Source organism: Heteronotia binoei, chromosome 5, assembly GCF_032191835.1.
Source record: "Heteronotia binoei isolate CCM8104 ecotype False Entrance Well chromosome 5, APGP_CSIRO_Hbin_v1, whole genome shotgun sequence".
Lineage (NCBI taxonomy): Eukaryota > Metazoa > Chordata > Lepidosauria > Squamata > Gekkonidae > Heteronotia > Heteronotia binoei.
In genome coordinates, this window is record NC_083227.1 from 45,726,906 (window position 1) to 45,754,014 (window position 27,109).

A 27,109-nucleotide genomic window follows, 5' to 3' on the forward strand; every position below is an offset into this window, starting at 1 on the left:
TGTGATGCCACCCCGGAGTCGGAAATGCTGCTTGCACAGGGAACTACCTTTACCTTTTTTCAGAAACAGTACAGAGGAAAGCTAGCAAACAGACTGTGATTAAAGACCAACTGCAACTCTGATGCACTCATACATGAAAAGAAGGTGAATGGTTTATCTAGATTCCCCTTGGTCTCCGGGTTGCAGTTTGACACTATCTTCAGAAACAGGATGGACTGGCTCCTAGAACTAGTGCAATAATTCTGAAAGTATCACCTGGCTACCTGCTCCATGACCATGCTTTCCTGAATTAAAAAGCAAAGTGGTTGATGGCTTATAACCTTATGCCTTTGGTTTTCATATGGGGATCTCCAAAAATGTAATTCAAATTGAAGATCATTTTTTTTTTAATTTTCAAAGGGATTTTTGATGTAAAAACTAATTCCACATGGCTCCCAAGGTTTTTCTAAATGCAACACTTCAATTGGCAATTAAAAGCTTATCTTGTCTTTCTGTATATCCTCTCCTTATGATAAGAAGCATTTTTATTAAGCTCTTCAACATTTGCTGGATTGACAAAACCTGTTATAAAAGGTTTTTTTTTCCAGTTTAGAGATGCACGTAATGACATTTGCATTCTCTTAGGTTCATATGATTTATTCAGAATTGTTTGAATTTAGTTATACGTGCGGAAAAGTTTAATTACCAGCTATCTTCTTGCTTGCAATATTACCCAGAGGGATGCACTTCTTTCTTAATTAAAAATATTTGAACTTAATAACAGAGAACTCTATTAAAACATGAATAAAACATTGCAAGTGTGCAGCCCCTTAAAGTTTACTAAAGAGTTAGCAAATCAATTTCATTAAGAGTTGCTTGAGCATTTTACCAATCACGTACATGGAAGGATTAGTAGAGACTTCTTCAATCAAAATTCCTCCTCCAAGAGTCCTCTGAAGTCCCTTTCTTAAACCCTCTGTGACAGGTAGTATCTGAAGTCCCTTTCTTATTGGTCTTAGAAAGGAGGAAGAGGAGGAAGGGTTCTAATAGGCATGTGAAAAGCAACTTGCTAGATTGTCACCAGGTAAGCAAAGAGGGAACTTTTTATATAAATTTAATTTTCTTTCAAATTTGTAATTTTTTTTTGCTGCTGTCGTTTTTATTGTTCATGTGATTCTGTATTGAATTATAATGGGTTTTGCTTTCCTCTTGAGACGAAAACACAGCATTAAGAAGAAGACTGCAGTAGTATTAGGAACATCCCACATGTCAAATCAAGATTTGATGAGGAGATAAGTCCCGCCATCCTGGCTCCCCTCTCCCTCCCACCCACCACGAACTGTCAGGGGTCAGTGAAACCATCCCCCTGGGGCCTGGATTTCTGGGAAGAAGGAGAAGGCAAAATGGCTACTGTGGTTTTTTTTAATTAGATGAAAAATTGTTTGGTGCAAACTATATTTTTCTGGGGAGCTGTGCTTTTGTACAGGAGGGGTATTGGAAAGTGTGCTTTTGTACATTGTGGGGAAAAAAATTGTAAATTGTGGGAAACACACACACCCTTCTTTGCCGCCCAGGTCTCCCAGGGAAATCTCCCCAAAAGATTATACTGCAAGGCACATGCAAGCTCATACCTTGAAGAACACTTCATGGGTCTAAAGTGCCACTGGACTCCAGCTTTTCTCTTAAACACTGGGGGGGGGGAGAAGAAAGGAGAGGCACCCAGTTCCTCTCTGCACAACAGAGAGACGAGGGAAGGAAGGAAGTCAAACAGAGCTCAGGCTTTGCAGCCTATGTCAGTCTTCAAGGCTAGCTTTTCTCTGCACAACGGCGAGACGGGGGAAAGAAGGAAGCAGAGCAGAGGTCATGCTTTGCTGGGGGGCGGGGCTAGTTTTGCTGAGGGTGGGGCTAGCTTTGGCTTTTCTTGTGACTTGGTAGTGAGGCTTCCGTGGCCCGGTACCAGGTCACAACCCTGCAAATGGGAAACACTGGTCAAGGCATTACCTGTGTCCATTATTCTCACAGTTTTTGCATACCTCTTATCCTTGCAACATTTCATTCCCAAACTGAGATCCTCTGAAGTTACAGAATCAAAAACCCAATTTCTGTATGTCAGCAACACTAGTAAGATTGTGGTCCAAACTTTAGCAGTATAGGTTTTGATTGCTTTGAGGGCTCTTGTGTACAAGATGTGCAACCTTAATTTCTCATACCTTCTTAGTATTGCCATCTTGCTCCTGCTTTGATAAATATAGCTCTGAAAAGAAGGGTGGGTGAAAACCTGCCAGAACACAGGAAACATCTCCCAGTCTGCCAGAACACAGTCAACAACCATCTTCCTTATCTTCACACCCCTTCCAACCCTCCCAGCAATTAACACAGAACAATGGTCACATTTAACAGCCAGTTTCCTTATCACTACCCTTCCAGGAAGCCCCACCAAACAATGGGCACATCCACAAACCAATTGCCCTTTCACCACACCCCCTCCAGCCTAGAAATAGCAGCTCTCCAGCAGCCCTGGCCCCACTCAATGCACAGCAGCCAAGAAGGTCAGAGCGCCTGCTCCAGCTGCAACGCCACTGAGGATGTTCTCCGCAGCTGAGAACGAAACGTCTGGAAGAAAAACTTTCTCCAGTAGAACACGGCACTTGAGCCCGAAAGATTCTACAAACCCTAATGATGTTACCAGCCGTGAAAACCTGAAATCTTTGATCTCCCGGTCTCTCAGCCACACTGAATGATGCCAAAGCCCCAGATCTCTTTGATTTTTCCCTCTGGGATAATCACGTTGAAACTAACTAATATTCATTGTCTCTGAATTACTAGAACAGAGTAGAATCTACACACCACCTAGAAATGTTTTTCATCAAGCAATACCCCACCTTTCAGTCATTCTTTAATCTCCTACGTATTCTACGTATTAAAGTCATTCTTTAATCTCCTAGCCGCCCTGAGCCCGCCTTCTGGTGGGGGAGGGCGGGATATAAGAATAAAATTTGATTTGATTTGATATGTACACCCACAAGTACAATGTAAACTACAGACTTTTTCCAAGTACCTTCCCCTTGAATATGTTTAATTTAAATTTGTACAGAAATTGACACTGCATCTTGTCTTCAGATCCTGGCACACAATTCAGTATGTAGGTTTTAACACAGAAAGTCCTAAGAACTATACATCTTAGAGACTTCCTCTTTGATCTACTGCCAGATGAGACAGGAGAGGAGGAGGTGATTATGGATTTAAAGAGGAGTATTGGCAAGGCAAAACCACAAAACAGAGTATTCCTTTGGGGTACCCACAGAGCTAGAACCCTAACAATGCCTGATACCTTATCTCGCATTAAGAAATACAACTAGAATGATTAAAAGTTTGGAACATTTTCCCTATGAAGAAAGGTTAAAATGCTTGGGGCTCTTTAGCTTGGAGAAACATCGACTGCGGGGTGACATGATAGATTATGCATGAGATGGAGAAAGTAGAGAAAGAAGTACTTTTCTTCCTTTCTCACAATACAAGAACTCGTGGGCATTCATTGAAATTGTTGAGCAATTGGGTTAAAACAGGTAAAAGGGAAGTACTTCTTCACCCAAAGGGTGATTAACACATGGAATTCATTGCCACAGGAGGTGGTGGCGGCTACAAGCATAGCCAGCTTCAAGAGGGGATTGGATAAAAATATGGAGCTGAGGTCCATCAGTGCCGATTAGCCACAGTATATTACTGGAACTGTCTGGGGCAGTGATGCTCTGTATTCTTTGTGCTGGGCGGGGGCAAAGTGGAAGGGCTTCTAGACCCACTTGTGATGGCACTTTGGGGGGGGGGGGTTGTTTTGGCCACTGTGTGACACAGTGTGTTGGACTTGATGGGCCATTGGCCTGATCCAACGTGGCTTCTCTTATGTTCTTATCACTTCAGAAGAAAAAAAGAGGAACTGTTAAGTAAGATTCAGCAGTGTCATTTTATTTGCAGTGGACTGATTTGTTATTGAATAACTAACTGTTGCTGTAATGAGAACACACCAGGGATTGGGGGAGAGGGAAGTCACTCAAGGAAGAACAGTCAATTTGATGGACGTGAGTACAGTCCCCAAAATAGCCTGGGGATTTGGGACATGACACTACCTTACTGTTAGCCTTCAATCATACCATTTATTATTTTTCTGGATGGCTGCAGTGACTCTATGAAGTGCAGAGACTAATGATCTTATGGTTTCGCCTGCAGACTGCTATTGAAAGCCTGTCAATTTTCCCTCTCCTGCATTTCAGCACTCCAAAGTGAACCTGCACTTGCTAATGTACGGACTTCAAAAGTTTGTCTGCAGGATTATGATCAAACTTGTCCTCTTTCAACTTGGATATCTGAGTCATCAGCATTTAGAATGAAGCTCCTAATTCATAACATGGTTTTCAAGGAAACCCATTCTGGTATCAAATGGGAAATTCATTAAATGGAAAAGTACAACTAATTAAAAGAATACATAGTAGCACCAATGGACTATCCACACCAACACAATGCTCTCTGTAATGCTCAGTAGAAGCAGCATTCAATTGCAAGCAAACTAGGAAGAGGACTGACATGTATGTAGGTCACTAGCATCTTGTTTTTCACTTCAGTCATTCCTCCCACCCTTTATCATACAGTGTGTGAAACAGAGGATACGTTTGTAAGCTTGCGGACATTTCCCATCAATGATAATGGGAAGAAGAAGAAGAAGAAGATATTGGATTTATATCCCGCCCTCCACTCCGAAGAGTCTCAGAGCGGCTCACAATCTCCTTTACCTTCCTCCCCCACAACAAACACCCTGTGAGGTGGGTGGGGCTGGAGAGGGCTCTCACAGCAGCTGCCTTTTCAAGGACAACTTCTGCCAGAGCTATGGCTGACCCAAGGCCATGCTAGCAGGTGCAAGTGGAGGAGTAGGGAATCAAACCCGGTTCTCCCAGATAAGAGTCCGCACACTTAACCACTACACCAAACTGGCTGATGATGATGTTGTCCACTCATTGTAACATTAAGAAAAAGAATAAATACAAACTGTATTCATTGCTGCTGGCCACAGAAGAAAAAATGCCATGAGTGGGAAGCTGTACTGGTGTTCATACATACATCTTAAACATGCAGTGAATCAGAAGGTCATCTGGCCTAACCCCAGGCAAGCTCAACTCATATCCATCTTCCTCACACTAATTCACAACCCAAGCCACAAACTATATTAACCAAAGATCATGGGAGAGCAAATAAAAGCAACTGGCTCAAGCAAGTGAGCCAACTCATGTACTGAAGAAGGCAACAAATATCCTCCCTGATACCAAGGCTTGGATCCTTAACAGCGTGACTGGAGTCACACTAGAGGAAGGCAACTTCATCGTTTCCCCCCTCCCACTGCAGCCTCTTTTACATCTTGAAATTGCGCTCCTGCAGGTGAGTGAACACTCCACAAACAGTGCAGAAGTAAGACAGGAGTTGGCAGGGGGAAGGGGAAGACTGGCAGATATTGTCCTCCCCTCTGTACCACCAACAGTAATGCTGTTCAGTTGGTGGAAAATAGAGTTGCACTTACTTGTAACTGTTGCTCATCGATGTCTTCTGTACAGACACACTGGGACTGCGCCTGTGCAGGCTGGCTGTGGACATTGTCTTTCTAGCTTAAAAACTCCAAAGAGAAGGTGTGGTGCCCCGTCCCTCTTGGAGCTGGTGCATGTGCAGGATTCCCACCTAACATACCATGTGCTCTGACAGCAGGCAGCCCCTTCCCTCAGTTCCCACTAAGCTGCTGCAAGTCTCCTTCATGGCATGATAGGCTCTGTGAGATCTCACAGCAGGGCAAGAATGTGTCTCTGAACAACAGTTGCAGGTAAGTGCAACTCTGTTTTCATCTTCCATCTTCTCGTGTAGCCCCACAGTGCAGCTTTCAACCTAGAAGCCCTACCCTACCCTACCATTGGAGTAAAGCACTGGCAAATTGGACAAGTTCCAATACTGGGGGCCTCCCCTAAGCACAGGAGGCAGAGCTCATGCTCATCACTGTGCATCATTTTTGTTCCATATGCAGAATATTTTTAATAGCCCTGGATGCTATGATGAGGGACCATATGTACAACAGACAGGGAGAGCCCCCTTTACAATGGGGCCTTCCTCCCATGAGATAGACTCCCAAAGATGTGAAAAACAATTATTCGAAGGAGAAAAAGGGACTTTCTTTATTTACAATGATGACAAACATCAACAAAGCATGCTAGAAAGCTTCCTATACTCATGGTGGTGAAAAAGGAATTGAGAGAAAGGGGAGCACATGACACGTTGGGTAGGAATCTTGCACATGCATCGGCTCTGAAAGAGATGAGGCACTCCCTTTTTGGAATTTTTAAACTAGAAAGAAAATGTCTGCAGCCAGCCTGTGCAGGTGCAGTCCCAATGTGGGGCTGCACAAGAAGATGGAAGGTGAACCACTATTATGCTAATGCAGTTCAGGATCCAAGATCAAGAACTTGGCATTCAATTGGATTGTAAGCATGAAAGAAAAGCCATTCAGTAACAGTACCATCCTAAGCAGTTATCCCCCTCTAAGGTCTTTGAACTCAATGGGCATAGAAGGGTATAACTCTACTTAAGATGGCACTGTAAGTCTCCCACAATCTCCTCTTGTTTTTCTACCGATTTATTTGCTAAGTGTTATTCATTAATGCTTCTACACATATTCTTCTTTCATTGTCCTCATTATGACAGATGTCAAACTACAATAAGACAGGCTCAGCTTATTAAACATTTTAAAAATATAATTTTGATCAAATGTTCCACATTTGCATCATCCCTTGACAAATCTTAATATATGGTCTGACAAACCATAACAGTTGAAAAACATACTTAAAAATTGTCTTTATAATTTGCACCTTCAGTATTTTTCCTAAAACACTTTCACATTAATTCCTGCAACTTTAATGATTAAACAACAATTTAAACTTAATCCCACCCTAGTCTTATGGGATTTACAGGGCCGTTCTTGACCTCAATTGACAACTACTGATAATAGCATCTTTTATTGACTATCTTCGCCTTTCTCTGAAACGCTTTAGATTCCATTGTCCTATCCTGTGATAATCTGTTAATAACACGTCAGTTATCTCTCAATAAATGCTAGATGCATGTGGGTAGCCATGTTGGTCTGAAGCAAACGAACAAAGTTTGAGTCCAGTGGCACCTTTAAGACCAAAGTTTAATTGTGGGTATAAAGCTTTGGTGTGCATACACACTTCATCAGATACACTGAAACACTTTTCCTCAAGAGCCAGTTTGGTGTAGTGGTTAAGTGCATGGACTCTGGGAGAACCGGGTTTGATTCCCCACTCCTCCACTTGCACCTGCTGAGATGGTCTTGGGTCAGCCATAGCTTTCATAGAAGCTGTCCTCGAAAGGGCAGCTGCTATAAAAGAACTCTCAGCCCCACCTACCTCACAGGGTGTTTATGGTGGGTGGGGGGTGGGAAGGCAGAGGAGATTGTGACTGCTCTGAGATTCAGAGTATAGGGCGGGATATAAATCCAAAATCTTCTTCTTCTTCTCAAGCCTTACATATAGATAGTGTATGAGGAAGTAGTTGCCAGGAAGGGCTAGTTAGATAACCTTAATATTTCATACACCCTGCAAAACACTTACATGATTTTGCACTTCCAGATCTGAATTATCACTTGGGATCTCTTTGAGGGACTTTCTACTTATGGAAGTTCTTAACGAACTGCTTGAAATCCTCCTATCAGATACTCCTTTGCAGGACTCAGCTATGCTTCTAGTTGGGCACAAGCAAGGAGTAGGCAAAAAGCTTCTTGGACCTTTATCTGCTTTTTCGGTCATCACAGCTAAATTCTCTGTTCTTGATGGCAGGTCTTCTTCACTGCTGTGCTTGGAATACCGTTTATTTGCCCATTGTTCAGGACTCATTGATGTTATTTTCAGTGGAATTTCTTTAGTAATTACTGGTTCTGATGACCTAGATGTGAAGTGTTTTGTCTGAATATTTGGAACTTCTTGCTCAAATTCACTGTAGCTATCATCCTAAGAATTAGAGAAGGAATATAAAAATAAAAAGGTTATCTTAAGGACCAATTCCTACCCACCAGCATAAGTTCTTCAGCCTTTTTGGAAATGCTTAAAATACAGGTTCATATGTCTTTAAATTTTGTGTGCTTAACATCAAATCAAAGTTTCCAAACAACTTCATATCTGATCAAAGAAAGATGCAGAGTTAATGGGCATCAAATGCTATTTGTATCAAGGAGCACATGTCATAGCTAGGACTTGTTAACTTGTTCATTTATTCTGAGATACAAACCCGTTTTTGTCTCAAGAGCATTCGTGCTGAAAGATTTCTCCTGAAAATATCAAGCGTTCTAAAAGAGAGGGACAGTGTTTCCTGACAATAGGAACTAATAATTAATTAGTAAGGTAAGCAACAAGAACAAAAGAACCACAGAAAAAAAAACTTTATCTGTTTCCTGAGGCAATTTGTATTTCAGACTCTCAAGTCAGGATGGTAGCAGTTATCTTTATTTTTAATCTGAAAAGCAAACATCTGGGAACCAAAGGGGAAGCAGGGGCATTATTTATTTAAAGCCCTCTGTCGCTGTACATTTACATGGCACTTTACAAACAGATTAGCTGTAAATATGGAACACACAAGGGGGAAAGTAAACACTACAGCTTGAAAATGTATTGAGACATTTTGGGTTGCAAGGTTGTCTTTGATCTCCTTCGATTATAACCAAAAAGAAATGCAACTGGAAACTCCTTCCTTTTCACAAAACTTTTAACAAAAGGTTGTGTTCCATTGGTTTTCCAGCTTCTCTTAGCATTTAGTCCACTGATCCCTGCCATGGCACCCACCGATGTTTCTGGGTGCCTGCTTGTATGATTGGGTCCTAAATGGAAAGGCCGGGGGCGGGGTGGTGGTGGTGGTGGTGGAAAGAAGCCCTGAACCAGGAGTGGCCAAACTTGCTTAATGTAAGTCCCACATGGAATAAATGTCAGATGTTTGAGAGTCGCAAAACATGAACGTCAGATGTTTGAGAAGTGGAAGGAAGGAGAGATGGAAAGAGGACCAATAGTTATGGGGGAGGGAGAGGTGGAAAGAACGCAACTTTAACTTTAAATGCATTCTCCAAGCTGTCCACTGGCCTGGTTTGCAGAAGTGATTTAAAGAGAGAAATGCTTTCTCCAAATAGGCCAACAAAGTGGTGGGGGCTTTGTGTCAAAGAGCTACTGTTTGGATGCTCCAACCAGCTAAATAGCAAAGAGATGTTGTTCTAGACAGGTATACAACAGCTATGCATCTTTGGCTTGGTGATTGGAGCTCCTACACATGCTTTTGGTAGTCATAGGTGAACATTATATAGTGGCATTTTAATTTAAAAGCAAGAAGGCATAGGACATTATTTAAACCCTATGACTGCATGAGCATTCCTGTGGCATAGTATTGTTTCGACCCAACGGCAGGATCCATAATCTTAGTGGCTCTTCCCAAATTTGGGGGTTGTGGCATTATCTGAGTGATTCAATCTTTACACCCTTTTCTTTGGAAATTGAAACCAGAGACTTTTCACAAAGCAAAGAGCCAATTTGGGCTTTCTTCTTTTATTCTTGATGCAGGAAGTGCTTCAGAAAAGCCCAGGTAGTTTCATCTTTCTGTCTGCAAAAAGGGCTTATTTGGAAGCAGCTGCCTCCATCACAGCACAATGAATCTGCCAATGTTTTGCATACCCTTCCAATAGTTTGTCATTGTGGCAACCACTATGTGAATGACCCTGTTGTGACCCAGTCATTTTGTGGGGGTACCAACTGCCCTCCCTTAAATTCTCAAAACTGGTTGCAGGCTTAGGAAGAATGGTTTAATCTTTAAAGCTATATGAAGCTTACAGACAGGAAAATGAAACGTGGGCAGAAAAAGAAGAAGAAAAGAGAGTTGCAGGTCACAAGCTGGAAGCAGAGGGAAAACTATTTTCCTTACCAGTTCTTACAGAAATACATGGGGGGGGGGATTTTATTAGCACTTGACCTGGATTGCTCTGAAGACCAAGGATTAAACAGGATCTGCCTCAGCACAGTCAAGAGCCTCTGTGAGTAACTCTTGTTTCATGAGCCTCTGTGAGAAACTCGGACTTAGCCATATAATGTGTTGATTAGAGGAAGGTTCTGCCATTATATGTCTACCGTATGCTGTAGACAAGTTACTGGGCCTGCTATGTAGCATTCATTATATCACCGAGAACAAACTAGGTGAAGCATCTGTGCACATGGAACAGCAAACTCAATGACATAATTCCACCCTCCTCAGCATAGTTTTTGTGTGAGAAAAATGCTGGACAGAGGGCAGCAGCAGTGCATTCTCTCCCTGAGGCACCATTCTGAACCATTTGGACTCTCCTTTGCATTTTTTTTTAAAGAAGCAGCTCACCACACCTGCTGTGCGGCTGTGGGAAGTATATAAAAACACATGTAAACAAGTGAAAACCACCCCCCCCCCCACTTTGGCTTTGATTCACCAGAAGAAAGAATTTGGAGAAAATTCCACAGACGTTGAGAGAGGTAGTAGGCTAATTTATTTAGTTATTATTTTAGATTTTTATCCTGCCCTTTCCAAAAACGGGCTCAGTTCTGATAGGGACCGGTTATTTTCAGAGCCATGTTATGTCACAAGCATCCTGTTTCACACAATAGCCAACTAGTTGCCCTGAAAGGAAAACAGGACATAAGAGGTCAAGGCCCTGTCCTGCTGCTGACTACTAAACCTGGTATTCAGGGGTTTACTGCTTCTCAATATGGAGCCTCCCTTTCTTTCTTTCTTAAAAATGTATTTTATTTCAATTTACAGACATACAAATGTAAAATAAAAACAATACTAATTTATACAGTCTGTTGCTCAGGGGCCTGATTTGGCCCCCAGGTCGCATGTTTGACACCCCCAATTTAAAACCTGCCGAAATTAATTTTAATATTTAATACTTCACTTCTATTTAATTATGTTTTCTATTTTTTTTATCTGTCTTCATATCTAATAACATTATTGTTCTAAAGCATATGTTACCTAAGTTTATCTTTCATTCTGTTTAATTTTTTTCTTGATTTGCAGCTATATAATTAAAAAAGACTTTCCATTTTTCTTGAAATTCTGAAGTTGGTCTGTTATGTATGAGAGATGTTAGCTTTGCCATTGTCACATATTCATTCATTTTGTTTCTCCACTCCATCAAGCCTGAACGTTTTGCTGCTGTCTATTTTGCTGCAAATATTACTCTTGCTGCTGTCACCCTGTTCTTAAAATAATTCTCTGTGTATTTTTCAGGTCCGTCACAAACTTTAATTTTAGTATCTTTTGCATTTCTTCATGTATAGAATCATATAATCATAGAGTTGGAAGGGATCGCCAAGGGCATCTAGTCCAATGCCCTGCGCAATGCAGGAAATTCACAAATACCTCCCCCTAAAATCACAGGATCCTCATTGCTATCAGATGGCCACCCAGCCCAGGGGTGTTGAACTCATTTGTTATGAGGGCTGGATTTGACTTAAATGAGACCTTGTCGGGCCGAACCATGTGTATCATAAAATGTAATGCCAGGTAGCGGACATATGAACTTTATAAAGGGCACAGACACACAATTAAATATATATTTTTTTGCTTAAAATAAAACATGCTTAAAATATTAGCCCACTTGCAATATTTTGTTTTACAGTCTCTGATAAATGTCCCCTCTTGCTGTGAATTATTGCATCATGGCACAGAATGAGGGCTATGTGCTTGTCTACAAAACTATATTTTCCCCCAGAATAATGACTAGAACTAAAAAAAAAAAATACAACTTCCTCCCCAAAAACAACTACAAGAACAGAGAGACAGCCATGTACAGTGGTCAGTGTCAGCCTACTATCTAGGAAGTCTAAATTCAAGACCCCCAATCAAAGGAAAATGTGAAAAAAATAAGGAAAATTTGCTGGGTAAACCTGGGGTGGAACACACACTCAGCCTAATGCTGATATTTTTCTTCTAAATAGTTCACATGCTTTCCTATTGAGAAAGACTGGAGGGCATAAGTACAGTGAAAAAGAGGGGAATCCAGTTACAAGCAGTGTTCCCTCTAAGCTGAGTTAGTGTGAGCTAGCTCATAGTTTTTTAGCCTCTGGCTCACACATTTTTGTCTTAGCTCAAGAAAAATGGCCCAAGAGCAAACTAATTTATGCAACAGCTCACAACTTTGATGTCAGTAGCTCACAAAGTAGAATTTTTTCTCACAAGACTTCACAGCTTAGAGCAGGGGTGGCCAACGATAGCTCTCCAGAAGTTTTTTGCCTGCAACTCCCATCAGCCCCAGCCAGCATGGCCAATGGCTGGGGCTGATGGGAGTTGTAGGCAAAAAACATCTGGAGAGCTACCGTTGGCCACCCCTGCTCTAAGCTGTGGAGTCTTGTGAGAAACCCATGCTGGCTCTTAGTAATCACATTCATTCTTTCTAAATGTTCCAGGACTGACTTGACTGATGATTTGTTCTAAAACTTTTCCAGGTATAGATGTCAAGTTGATGGGTCAGTAGCTACCCAGATCCTCCTTTCCCCCTTTCTTGAAGATGTGGACAACATTTTCCCACCTCCAATCTTCTGGCACCTCACCTGTTCTCCAAGAATGCTAAAAAATAATAGCTAGAGGCTTGGAAATTACATCCACAAGTTCTTTTAGTATCCTTGGATGCAGGCCCGAGGACTTTGTTTCATTGAAAGAAACTAGATGTTTATCTTTATGCTGATCCTAGGTTGCAACTCCCTACCCTCATTAAGTGTTCTGTATCTTTATCCAATATTTTCTACCTTTCTTACATGTGCATTGCATATGGCAGAATGTTGCATCTATATTCTGACATTTCCAGCCCTCATTGTAATCCTTATTTGCTTTTGCTATATCTTTAGAGGTAATATACTATCTAAAGAACATTTTATAGCAGTTATCTCATGATAATTGACATTCAGTAAACTTAATTTCTTACTCCAGAGATTTTCCCACTGAATCATGTGTATATTTTCCCAAATTTTTGCTTTGAATTTGTCATGCAAGTTTTCACTTGCTCCATTTCTGTGTCATATTGCAATGACATTTTATTATTATTTTTCCTAATAGTTATCTTGAATCTCCAGTGATTAATTGTTGGCAGGTGGTTTTCTTTCTTAATCAGTCACCTTCTTTAGCTATTTGCTCTTTCAATTTTAATGCCATTTGATGGTATAATAGTAACAGAATGTCAAGGTTTTATTTTCTCTTGTTTGTCCATCATATTCTCATAAGTGATTTTCTTTCTTGTGTTATTGTCATAGTAAACATCAACAGGGCATGCCAGTGGTGAGGCTGGCGGACTTATTCTATTTCTGCATCGAAACCATATTCTTAATAGACTGCCTCTCAAAATATAATTAGCAACTTGTATTTAAATTGCTTTTCATTATTTCTTGATCCATTAGTATCAATTTTCTCCAACCTGACATTCCTTTGATATATAATCCAGTCTGACACCCAAGACTAGTGTAGCTGCTTCATAATACAATTTGATAATGAGGCTAAATCTCCTCTTTTTTATCCCATAATACTTTAAATCAGGGCTTTTTTTTTTTTTGAGCAGGAATGCACATGAACACAGTTCTGGTTCTCTTAGCATCAGAGGGTATGGCCTAATATGCAAATGAGTTCCTGCTTAGCTTTTTCTACAAGAAAATCCTGTGCAAAATAATGGTGATGTTGTCAAGGGGTATAGTCTAATATGCAAACAAGTTCCTGCTGGGCCTTTTCTACAAAAAAAAAAAAGTCCTGTATATTTCCCTTTGGTAGCAAAGGAATAGGAAAGCAGCAAGTAAATTAAGGAGAACTGATAAGAAAATTACATAAAACATTATCCTACATAACACTATAAACTAATATCAGAGTCCTTTACAGTATAATTTTGGGTAAGAATAATCCCAACATCATCAGAATTCAAAACAAATATTAAAAAGCCAAATAGTATATTCCTTCTTTCTTTGTTCCTCCAGTTAATCTGACTTCACTTTTCAAATTTGGGATACCCAGAATATATTGGACAGAATAACCCAACTATATTTTTGCTCTTATACAATAACTGAGAAAGCACTATACCCCTTTAATGTGTTTAGTCCATTGGTGGCTGATTCAATACAAATAAATATCTTGATTTGTTTCAGTGGATGTTGGACCTGGGTTATGATTCCTTTTACAGAGAGGTCCAGTGGTAGAATGGATGAAAGCTGATGGAGGCCTTGGGAGAGTGGACGTGCACTACCTGAGCTCAATAGGCAGCTATCAGGGTTGGATCTGGGGAGGGGGTGCGGTGCTTGCCCTGGGCGCCAATGGAGGGGGGGCGCTAAATTGGGTATGGAGTCCATTGTATTCTATGGGACCATGAGCTAGAATGGCCCATAAGGGGGCGCCATTTTTTAATTTGCCCCCCCCCCCCCCCCGCCTCAAAAAACATGTAGATCCAGTCCTGGCAGCTATTGAAAACACAGTAACAGCGCCCTACCTTAGATAATCTGAAAAGCCTTTAACAATATTTAGAAAGAGAATTATTGAACTATAGAAAAAGCCTACAAATGAGAGATATCAGCAAAGCATACAAACGTTGGGACTGTATCATAATTATTCTAGGTATTCATAGGAAGTATAAAAGAGACTGTTTTCTAGGTATTCATAGGAATATGAATACCTACTATTCTAGGTATTCATAGGAAGTATAAAAGAGACTGTTTTCATTCAAAAATTGTCTCTTCTCTCTTACTCTAACCAGGTTGGTGGATTTCAGCGGGTTTTTTTAGCAGGAACACACAGGAACGCAGTTCTGGCTGGCTTGGCATAAGGGGTGTGTGGCCTAATATGCAAATGAGTTCTGCTGGGCTTTTTCTACTCGTGGCCAACCCATGGAGGTGGTAGAGGAAAGCCAGGGGTGCAAATAGTGAAAGAACAGGGTCTCTTGCACTCTGGGAAGGTGCTTTTGCAGGGGAGAGGTGAAGGGGGGGCTGGCTCATTGTGGCAGCAAAGATGGGGTCAAGAAGTGAACCCCTGGATTTTGAAGAGGGTTCCAAGGAGCATCTTTTGGATACCCAGTCCTGACCTCAGAGTCTTGGGAAGGCAGGGTTTGATTTAGAGGAAGGAAGCTGTCAACAAGGAAAAGGGGGTATGGTGGAGTTGATGGTGGTCGCAGAGGTCATGCCAGTGGGTCAACCCTTGGAGGTAGTAGAGGAAGGCCGGTAGGTGCAAGCAGTGAAAGAACAAGGTCTCCAGAACCCTGGAAAGGTGCTTTTGTAAGGGGGAGAATGCAAAAGGAGGGGCTTAGTTGCAGCAGCAGCAAAGGGGGAAGTTAGGATGTGGATGCCTGGATATTGGAGAGGTGCCCATGAGCATCTTTTGGATATTCAGTGATGAACCTAACAAACTACGAATCGGTTCAGCAAACCAAAAAAATTGTGAAAGTTTGTGAACCATAGCTGGTGATTTTTCACGAACCACCATTTTCCTGGTTCATGCCCATTCCTAATAGTAATCATAAATATTGTGGTGAATAAAAAGAGATTGATAAATAACCTGATCATTCTTAGACTCTGATGTATCAGTAGTGTGAAGGATTTCCACAACTGGCAAGGAAAGAAGCCTTGGAACATGATGAAAATGCAACAGCTGATATTATTAAGGCTTAGAAATACCACATAGATCCGAATGTTATCATGGACAACAGACAGAAAACATTTTATTGAAGCAGGAAAAGTTCAGAAATGAAATATTTTATTGATGAAAAAAGTTTCTTAGACATCTACAACCACCATGTCTTTCCATTAACAGGCTTTAAAAATCTCTTGACTCTACTGCTCTCTTTGTAACCTTTATATCCCTCTGTGAGAGATGCATTCATAATAGATAATAGTTAATATTTCTTCATTCCTCTCAGCAATTATTTTATTAAGTTCCATGCCCATTTTGTCTACACATGCACAAACAACTTTCATTTAACATGCAGCTTCAAATTTTATGCTGTGATCTAATACTAATATAATTAGGCTAACATAAATTGACAGATGGCTAAAAATATTGCAATACCACATTTTATCTGACCTCTGCCCTATGTCTTTGCACTGTACAGTAACACACATTTCAATTTCTATTTAATGTTGGTGTTTCAAATAGCATTTTTTTCCCAGACTACTCAGTCATGCAACATGGCCAAGAACTTCAATAAAGTATGTCTGATTAACTGTAGCATGGAATAGATACAGTGAAGAGACTGATTTCCCCGAGGAGATGGCTCTTCTATTGCTGTACCACATTCCTTGAAAGAACATGCAGATGGATATTTTGGACAATAATTTGTGAATACACAAAACCGATGGCTCTCACTGACTTGTAATTTTAAAAAGATCATTCTTGAGAGGTACCTACTTTGGAGCAGATGGGGCTTAGTCCTTTCGTATCCAGATCTTTAATATTGAGAAGCCAGAGTTAACACGCTTGGTAAAGAGAAGTGGCCTTATTCATTTAAATGTGAAAGAGAAGAGGGGCATGGAAAACTTTGCAGATTAGGCAGCAATGCTCTGCACAGCCCCATGAGCTTAAATCCTAGAGATTTTAATTACAATTATGCAGTAACTACAATCTAAGAGTGCAGTGAAAATGCAGGCTGTATCAAACAATTAGTTCTACCAGTAAAATGATCATATCTGGCTCCTTGAAATCTGAGGATGGGAAAAGGCCAGCAAGAAAAAGTTCTCTTAACAGTTCAAGGCCAGCAAGCACAGCTTGAGCCAAAGTTTTGATAGAAATCTGGAAGTATCGCTATTTTCTGTGGCCTCCTGATATAGAGGTGTTGTTGGTCTCCCTGACTTCTCACCTCTGGCCATAGCTGGGTGGTGATGCACAGGCTGAATCACCACTCTGTTACCACCCAAATACCCTTAAGGTTGCCAGTTCAAGATATCCTGCAGGGCTGGGTTCTAATAAAAAAACATTTGAGATGAGTCATTAGTGCCACTATCACACCAGTGTGACAGAATAACCCATTATATTGTTCTAGTCCCAGAAACAAATTTCCTTTGTGCTAGTCTAGCAATTTACATTCATGCTATTCTAATGGAGGACTGCCATTGTGACAGTGGTGTTATCAGGCCTCAGATTCAGTGGGAGCTCACAGGAGCACAGCTCCTGAACCTTTCTGAGATTTCCACCTCCTCCTTCTGAGAGTCCCACCTCCTTGTCCATTAAATAGCATGTGCAGCTGCATAACAATCTCTGGATGAGCTCCACCACCTATTTTTCTACAAAATGACCTCTGGGTGTTATAGAATATAGCAGTGAAAAACTAGAAGGGGGTTCAGATCTGCACCAAATGAAAGGAGTTTGGCCCAAATGGAGTAATCTAAATCAGCAAATTCTGTTTTGCTATTAGATGTGCCACATACCAAGCATGATAGATATTTAATGGACAAACAGCTACAGGTTCATCTTGCTGCACTGGGAACAGTCCCAGTGCAGTAAGATGAATCTGTAGCTGTTTGTCCATTAAATATGTAAATACCTTGGATACAGGGCAGCAGGAGTAGCTGTGAATCTCATGGAGTGGTCAAAGAGAAATCTAGAGCAGGGGCCCTCAACCCCCGGGCCCAACTGGTCCATGGCCCATCAGCAACCGGGCTGCCAGTCTGGCTCCCCACAGTCTCCCCTCCCCCCTCCCCATGGCGCCTCCTCTTCCCTCTGTTTTGATGGTGTTAAGTCGGGGAAAGTGCCTTCCGGGCTCTTTAAAAGCTCACCCCCCTCCCAGCAGCAGCGGCAAGCAACCGCTGAACAAGCAGTGCTACCCTTGCCTCTGGAGGCAAGGGCAGTGGCCCTTGTTCAGCGAGTCGCTCACCACTCACCGCTGCGGTTTCCCCCTCAGATCAGCTGATTGGCAGGGGAGTGAGCTTTTAAAGAGCCCAGAAGGCGCTTTCCCCGGTTTAACGTTGTAAAAATGGAGGGAAGAAAAAGCATCGCAGGGGGGCGGGCGGGGCGGTGAGTTGCACAGCGCAGAGGCCAAATTCAGTTCCCCCACACTGCCAGCCCTGGGGCTGCAGTGGGTGGGCTGCCAGTCCCTGGTGCCAAAAAGGTTGGGGACCACTGATCTAGAGCATTCCAGTCCTCATAAGAATATGAAATAGTCTTTCTTTTATTATCCACCAAGATACGCTTGGCAGAAACTGAATTGACACTGAACCTTACTCCCATAAGCAACAAAAAAAAAGGTAAGACTTGTTGAATGACATCTTTCCATTCTATTCCAGCTATGCTTTGTTCTCTGGCTACTCTATGAGTTTGGTTCCAATAATTTTCCATAACATTTCATGGATCTTCTGTATTCAGTAGTGTCTGGTCCTTCCTTCTCTGATGACAGAGACGGGGGAAAATGGGGGTGATTTTGAATGTGCAGTTCCATGACCTTGTGAGTGCTGAATTAACATTCAACTCCAGTGGTAATAAATTCACCAAACAATCAAAACATCCCACTGAAAGTTCCATAGAATTCCATGGCTTCCTCTTAAAAGCAATCTGTTTGGGGGAGATAATCAAAATCCAGTGTGAAATCAAATAGAAGATGTTGTGATCATCTGTAGCTAATGGTAGCATGCTTCAACTTGTTGGACCATGGTCCTTGAACATGCAAACCCCAATGTACAAGCTATTCTATGGCTTAGGTGTCTGCGGATAAAAAGATGTATGTCTTCAGAGACTGAAAGAGTATTGTGAGAATACAGCCTGAACTAACAAAGAGACAAGCAGTTGTAGTGGTTTCAGGGGTCAATGCTGAACAAAAGTGAGTGCTTTCAGAAACTACAGTTGGAGGAAACACATTCCCAACCTAGCATTAACAGCTAAAAAGCTTTTGGAACAAAAAGGGAGCCTGTTTTGAGGTGCTGTACAATGTGAAAAATTATGTGTAATGTTATGTTTCCCACTCTTGAGTTCCACAGATTTCTTCTGGCTTGTTTCAACAGCCTATGAACCTGATAGCAGATCTATTTATTTACTTTACTGTGCTGGTCTCTAAATCTTCTTGCTACCACTATCTATAATGTGTTACAACTGTTTGTATAACTGTTTCTCATCATGTCAGGTCTTCTGAAGAATCTTGTGTCAGCTCCACAGGTTGATCATATTCCTTTATTCCTCGCCTGACTCATACCCATGTACCATGCAGAATGACTGACTGTTCCACAGACTTTCCACCCAATCTCATATTTGTTTTTACAGTTTACTTGGGTCTCTAACTCTCTCCACTGTGCAAAAGTCTCCTTCCCAGATGAATCCATAAAACACCTTTTCATAACTCCATCTTTTCAAAATTTGTCATAATGTAGGAAGGATTAGCAGTTTTTTACTCCCAAATCAAAAGCCAGTTTTGAACACACAAAAAATGCCAAATCAATCAATCTATCTATCTATCTATCTGTCTGTCTGTCTGTCTAGCAAACGACCAGTACAAGTCAAAAGCAAAAACTATTCAAGAATAAAATTGGTCTAAAAATAACAGAAATATCTCCAAGATTTGCTGAGAAAAATTTAGCAGAGCTAGTAGTGACCTGTGGGTTCATGCCCATCAAAAAATATCGACATCAGAACAACCTAGGTAATTATTAAGCAGATGGGAAATCACATTAGACTGAACTTACTGATAGAAACGACAACTAAACAGTACATGTTGTACAGATTCTACCTCTTCAATGCCCCGTGGACAGGTTCTCTCCTTCATTGGAGTTTTTAAAAATCTGCCTTCTAAAACTGCATACGGGAGGGCTCACCATATCGCCAAGGTGAAAGCCTTCTGTTGACTTGATACAGGGCCGGCGCATGGGAGTAGGTCAAGTAGGCGGCTGCCTCAGGTGTCACTTGGCTAGGGGCGCCATGAGGCACCCACTCTCCCCACGTCCGCCACGATCCTCAGCCTCTTCGCGCTCGGCGTTGTCCTCCGCCTCCCTGCGCTCACCACTGTCCTCTGCCTCCCCACGCCTGCCACCTTCCTGCAATCACCACTGTCCTCTGCCTCCCCGCGTCTGTCACTGTCCTCTGGCTCTCCCTGCTGTTGCAAGGTTGGGGGGCATGGCAGCGAGTGCGCTCAGAGCCGGCTCTGAGCGCACCTGAGGTCTTTCAGACCCTGCTGAAGCTTCCTGGGACTTGAGAGGCCTTGGCAAAATCGGGGGGGCGGGGCTGGCAGTGACGTCATGACATCATCAAGGCACATGTGTGTAGGGCGCACAGGGAAATATCAATGGGGGGCAGAGGATGGGGATTTGGCCTAAAGGCGCAGGCACCCCTAGCACCGGGCCTGACTAGATACCTCCAGAATGGAGAGGTAGGGTGCCAGGGCAATAACGTATTTTAGCTTCTCTGGAATTAGGAAATCTGGGGTATTATTGATATCTCTTTGGCACTGTATATTAAGTTATTTTGCTTGATCATAACCCATTTGTAAAACGAATTCTAAAGAGAAGCCCATATTCTGCAGTTTAGAGTAAACAGCCCTCTCCCAAGAGGATTGAAAATTGTCTTGCAGGACTAAAGCTTTAAACCCTTTAGATTGTATACTAATTTCAATCAAAAGTTAATAGAGGTTGGACTTACCCTGGCTTCCACCTTAACCAACCCTGCCTCAAGACATAGCCTGGCACTGGACATACATCTTGGAACCTGGAATAAAGCTCTCAAGAATCTTGACTGGGATTTTTCTAGAGGAGCGAAGTGGGAAGAGGAAGGTCGAAGTATTGCCCCATACATTAATTGGGGCAATGTTTTTGGCAAAATATAACTGTAAAGCTGCTGGAATATACATGCCTCCTTTGTTACGAGCAAATTTAAGAATGCCCTGTGCAGTTTTCTGGCCAATTGTTGCAGCATAGTCATGGTGAACAGTTCTACTCCCAGAAGAATGACTCATCACCCCAAACTGAATGCATAATAAATAATGCAAATTAATCATGCTAATGGCAATTTTGGAGGGCTCATACTAACAAGAATGGGCTTGTAAAAGTAAGGAGGTAAAGCAGAAAGAGGCTGGAGGAAACAGAAGCAGGGCAGGGGATAAGGAACTTATCAGAGCACAAAAATACCATCCCATAAACAATGGGAGGACTAATGACGGTCTTTGTTGAAACAAACTGAAACTTTATGTCCTTTATGAGAAAGGAACAAGAAATGCTCCAAGCACAGTGTTATGTGAATCTGTGAATTAGATAACCGCTTGCGGAGAGGGCGGGATATAAATTGAAAGTAATAAATAAATATCTCTTGTCTCCTACACCAGGGCTCCCACACCAGTTCAGAAACACACTAAAGGCAACCAAGAGGCACTTGCACACATTGTTTCATTGGAGGGAATATATAAAAAATGAATGTGGAAAGCAGGCAAAGGCTGATACTGAAGATACTGAAGATGCTACAGAGGTTTATACAGTCCATGAACTAGCCTACAAGGAACATGTCAGGGAATCTACACAGCCTGGGCAGCAAGGCACTGTACAGTCCTTAAACTTGTCTGAACAAATTCAGGCTAGTTACTTCCCCAGAGGAGTTAAAGATCAGTGAGGCTCTCTTTATATACTTTGTGCAAACTCCCACCACCACCCATTTACGGTAATTTCAGTCAGGACAGGAAGTGGAACAACAGTGATGAACATACAGGATCTAGACTGAAGAATTTTTGCACTCATTCCTACATAAGAAGCCTGGTTAGTACCGGACAACTGACATGGGGAAAAGTGCAAGATCTACAAACAGAATCTTACAATTTAAGCCGGCAAACAACTTCTCAAGGAACTGACACTTGACTTGTAATACATTCAACCATCATCTGAGCTGGAGAAATTTATATTCCAAATCATGCCATTATGACCTTCAGTGACAACACTGGTGTAAATGCATACCCATTCAGACTGACTTTTATGTAGGAAATTAAATGCCAAATGGGAAAGAATGACAAACCTTTACAAGAAGTAAACTCATTGTTAAGATGCAGTCTATAATGTGGGTTTCCTACTTTACCTTCAATTACTAACTGGGCTTATTTTTCATGAGTGTAACTAATAGTTATTGGGTGGAGAGTCTCAAAACAGACAGCATCTGGTAGCAATGACCAAGATTGTTCAGGGTGCATTATCTAAACTTTAATTGGTTTAACCCTGAAATCTTGGAACCATAATAAAAATAATGAGACCTGAGAGGTCTAAGGTGAAAAAATGAACAAGTGAAAACTTTCCCCTCTTTATTGGTAATATTTAGGAACCACAGTGCAATTGCCTTAGGGAAAAAGTGTAATATTTTTTAAAAAGTTTAATCTTTCTGGCTGTAATATAGCTCTGCCATATTTCTAAGGCAGTGAAAGAGATTCAAATGATAAGAAATTGTTTTTGTAATTAAAAAAGGAAGGAGCTGGGAATGATAATAAAGGCAGAGGCACTTAGTGGTTACCATAACAACCCTATGCAACGGTTGATTGACACAACAATTTGCAGAATTTTTATAATTACAGCAGCAGCTAATGTTTTCAGTTAAGTTATTGGTTGTTACTCAATCATTTTAGAGCTCAATTTTTTTTCCAAATTGTAAGAGATTAAAAACCCATAATCACATTCATGCAGGTGCCACACATGTTTTTTTTTAAAGGGATGAAAGTCTAGGCTAACTGGCTTCTTTGGAAAACCGTATCTTTTTAGACAACATCCACAATGAGAAAACAAATCACGTACTCTACATGTTACTGAGCTGCTCCATTTCATATGTAAAATATAATTCAAACCCAAAATAGCAGGCATGAATTAGTTGAAATTATGCCCCTCATTAATGGTCTAAAATGGGGCCGCAACAATTGACAAGCAAACAAACAAAAGAGGCAAACCAAAAAGAGGCAAAAATCTTTTATGTGTGCAGAGCTGTGGCCAATTTATTCCAAGCCTCTACTCAATCCCTTCTTTTTAAATGACTCCTGGTGCTGCACAAGACTTGTAACTTTTAAATAGGCAATGAGTAGAATGTCTGAAAAGGAGGTGGCCATTCAAGGGAGGTGCTCACCAAGAGCGGGTAAGCTTTAATGGTCTACAATACATTTTTTGTAGGCATTTACTCAAAAAATTAGTACTGAGACATTTGGCAGCTGTATTAAATATGCCACATAGCAGTTCATGTTAGATGCAATACTCTGTACTATTTTTATTGGTGCAAATTCTGGGTATATTCGCTTGCTGTTTGAAAAGGCCAAAATAGCAACAATGATTTACAGATGCACAAACTTTTAAGCAGAAGTAGATGAAACTTGCTAGCAAGCTGATTCTTTGGCTAAAGGTAGAGTTACTCTTAATTTGTATCTTTTGATGTGAATTGTCACAGCCCAGATATTGATGACTGACTCCAGTGTACAGAGTCCAAGATGCTGGACTTGATGGACCACTGGTCTAATCCAGCAGAAATGTGCTTATGCAATAAGAAATGTGTTAATCTAGATCTTGCTCATCTGCAGACCTAACCACAGCAAAATTTAATGGGCATCAACCAGAGCAAGCAAACCTACCTAAGGTCAGTGACTCCTCTTACTGTAATGAATCCTAAGTACACCAACTGTCCTTTGCTTCTATTCTTCTCTTAAATTATGAATGGCAGCTGATGGCCTCTCACCCCTACAATGGTAGTGTTCAAAACTCTGCTTTGTGAATCATCCATTCATCTGACCTGTCTCATGCCCACCTATCCTCGCTCAATGCTTTCATTAAATTTTTCCACCTTAACACAGATGGTGTGAAAGTGACTTGTCCAAGGTCAGACATTAAGCCTGGGGCAACTGTTTCCCCCTTCTACAGCATCAGACTGAATTACTGTTTATTCCCTTCTACAGACTGGGAAGCAAGGCTAAGAGAAAAGAGTTTGGGCAAGGGGAGACAAGTGAGTCTGGCTGCCTAGTGCTAGAGAGCTCTCCTGCACTTTAAATAGTAGTTCAGAAGGGACTGATACAGCAGACACTGATTTATTCACTATATTGCTCAAGGACTCTGCTCTGGAAATGTGAATACAGAAAAGAGTGCTTTTGAAGACGTGTGGAATATGCTTCCCTCACCAAATAATCACAATCAGTTTCCATTTAAACTGAGATTAGGCATGACAAATGTGTGTGGTTTACAATAGGGTTTTTTTTTTAAGAAATAGGGTGCTCAAACTGGAATCCTGGAAGACAAGTGAGAGGCTGGAATGGTGGTGCTGAGGACTGGTCTACGGAAGAGAAAGATGGGGCAACAGAAGAGTGAAAAGGCTCAAGAGATGGCGAATTTGAGAAAAGGACAGAATAAAGTTATGCCTAAAACAGGTGTTTGAAAAGACTTGGGAGAGGGGATACAGAATTATGATGGTACATGGGACAGCAGAGGGGACATCTTTTATTTAGGAGTTGTGGCAAGGCAGGGTTCTGAGGTAGACAGAATATCTATACAACAGAGGAGATATAGAGGTAGACAGAATATCCATACAACAGAGAAGTCTCCTCCACTTGTTTTTTTTGGTCCTGAACTTACATGATGGAAATGAAAATCCCTGATAGCAGGGGTTCATACTGTGGCTGTTACAGGCAAGACAGTATGCTCTGAAAGCCAATCATCATTCAGCAGCAGGCAAGCATCATCTATATTCTCACCCTCCATTACAGATTCAGATCTCCACTGAATTAGATATTATTCCTGTCAACAACTAAGAGAAGAAAATGCAGGTCCCACTATTGGATTCATGCCACAAGCATGAGAGGGCTTCCAGTCCAGTGTCTTCAATGCTGACCGCACAAATTCTCACACAACCTTCTATCAGTCACATATGTGGCTTTGAAACCAGCCCTGGTTCAATTTCTCAGAGAGAACATCTTTGTATATGTGCAGTATGAAGGAGGGTATCATTTGTAGGAACAGATGTGGGATTTCTATTTCTTCATTGTTTGGCAGAGCAGCAGGCAGTGGTTCAATGAACTGTGACAGGTCACTGCTTGTTACTTTTGCTTCTACCATGCCCCTTTTCCCATTGTAGACATTTAGACTGGAAATTCCTAGAGGCAAATACCTGTCATTTTGTCATTATCAATGATGTAACTGTAAAGTGCAAGTCTAACTTCTCTGAGGAGCAGGCTGTTACTATCCACCTAGCCAAACTGCCTTGTGAGACTAAAAGGTGCTCTGGTGCGATAGATACCCCCCCCCCATCGCTCTTGCAGAGAATGACAGAAGGAAGTTCCAATGAGCAGTGGGTTAATCTACAGCTGCAATGGCAGCCTTGGTGACAGTGGTGGTGACTCACCTCTTTGCTGCTCTCGCTTCCATAAAAGTCATCTTCCATTTGGGCTCCTCGCCAGACGCTGCTGCTCTCTTCTTTTAAGTTCACAGAAAAGCTACAGCTTTCTGATGACAGATTCAAGGGCTTCCCATGAGGTGCTGATCTAGGTTTTGAGGAAAAGGTGAAAATGCCCTCATGCCAGTCTTCTGATGTTTGTTTGCTTTTATGTGCTTGGTCATCGCTCAGTGTTGAGGTTAAAAAGCCACAAGATGTTTCAGAAGCCACTAGTGACTGATTGCTGAAATCCAGTTGAGAACTCCCCTTGTTAGGAAATATCCATTCATCTGCAACTAAGAAAAGTTCAGTGCGGTCAGGATGATAACCTTTCCCCCAAAATATCAAGCATATATATATATATATATATATATATATATATATATATATATATATATATATATATATATATATATATATATATATATATATATATATATATATATATATATATATGAAGTATCAAATGTCGCAAGAAGAATGTGTGGAGACAGGCAAAAGCACCGAACCACACTTTTAACAACTCGAAATATATTATATATTATGATTAGTGCTATCATTGTAAAAAGAATCCACCCAGAAGCAGACTTTTCCTATACAGACCAAGTATTTATTAGATACTTACATTAAGATATATAGTATATTAAGAAAGAGTACATCAAGCCACCATAGGTAGTCTTGACTGGAAAGATGGCAAAGGAATGAACAGAAACAAACAAGTAGCTACTTTATGCAGGGTCAGATTGGCTGCCTGAGATGTTTTAAAATGCAGATTCCTAGGAATGAGAATGAGATCTTCTGTACTCAAGACATACATTTTGCCCCGACCTATTTCATCTCCCCCTCTCCCATAATAACCCAGCTCCAATCTGTCTTCATGACTGCAATTTTTTTACTTTCCCCTCTCCTGAAACATTCTTGGTCAAATTATATTAGTGGGGTTGTTAACCACTTAAATTTGGACTGACTTAACAAAGTGGATGATTAAAATATATAAGCTTCTCAGTACAGATGATATTCTAAAGGAATGTTAAGTAAGGCTTTTCTTTCATAACTTACTAATTTGGTTATCTTTTAGGTCTATAGAGCTATGACTTAGAGTAATAGAATATATTTTTCACTAGCAAAATTTTCAGCATCATGTTGGTAAAGTATGCTCAATAAGATTACTTGTATGTTGCAAGGACCTTGAGGGAAAGTTGATGAGCATCTGCATACTTTATGCACAGAGATACACTGCATCTTCTGAATGAAAGAACTTGAGTTTTTCATTGATGTTGGTAGATGGATCATTTTCTTGGTATTGTGCTTTTTATGGACATAACTATAAAACACCACAAACTGTTGGGGGAGGGATGTATGTTGTCCATGAATAAACAAACAAACCTTTGCAGTGAGTGTCAGGGCTCCTAGTGTTATGGGGAGGGGTGGGTTTTGAGCTCATTGAAACATTATGTTGAAATATAGATTTTTATTTCTTAAGAATAAATAGTAGCCATTCACTTACATGGGAACTCAGACGTACCACTAGAATGGGAGTTAAGTCTATTCCTTGCCCCTGACTATTCCCTATAGCCAAAGAGAATCAAACCTACTCCTATCTATATATTTCTGGCCCTTCATTGACACAGCCCCATCCTATATTCTTGATCACACTGGAATGGAATCTGATGGAAAACGGGTGAATCTCAATGAAAGAAATTTCTTACTACATCATTACGAAGTC

At 41.1% G+C, this 27,109-nt stretch overlaps 1 protein-coding gene across 1 annotated transcript in view; it reads right to left on the reverse strand.

Moving 5' to 3' along the window:
• CFAP20DC (CFAP20 domain containing) overlaps positions 1–27,109 on the reverse strand; it is a 269,093-nt gene that overhangs the window by 92,238 nt on the left and 149,746 nt on the right. Inside the window, exons 11-12 of the mRNA XM_060239416.1 lie at positions 25,354–25,679; positions 7,635–8,030 (exon numbers count right to left, since the gene is read on the reverse strand). Of these exons, the coding sequence (XP_060095399.1) occupies positions 7,635–8,030; positions 25,354–25,679 (722 nt within the window). The remainder of the gene's footprint in view (positions 1–7,634; positions 8,031–25,353; positions 25,680–27,109) is intronic.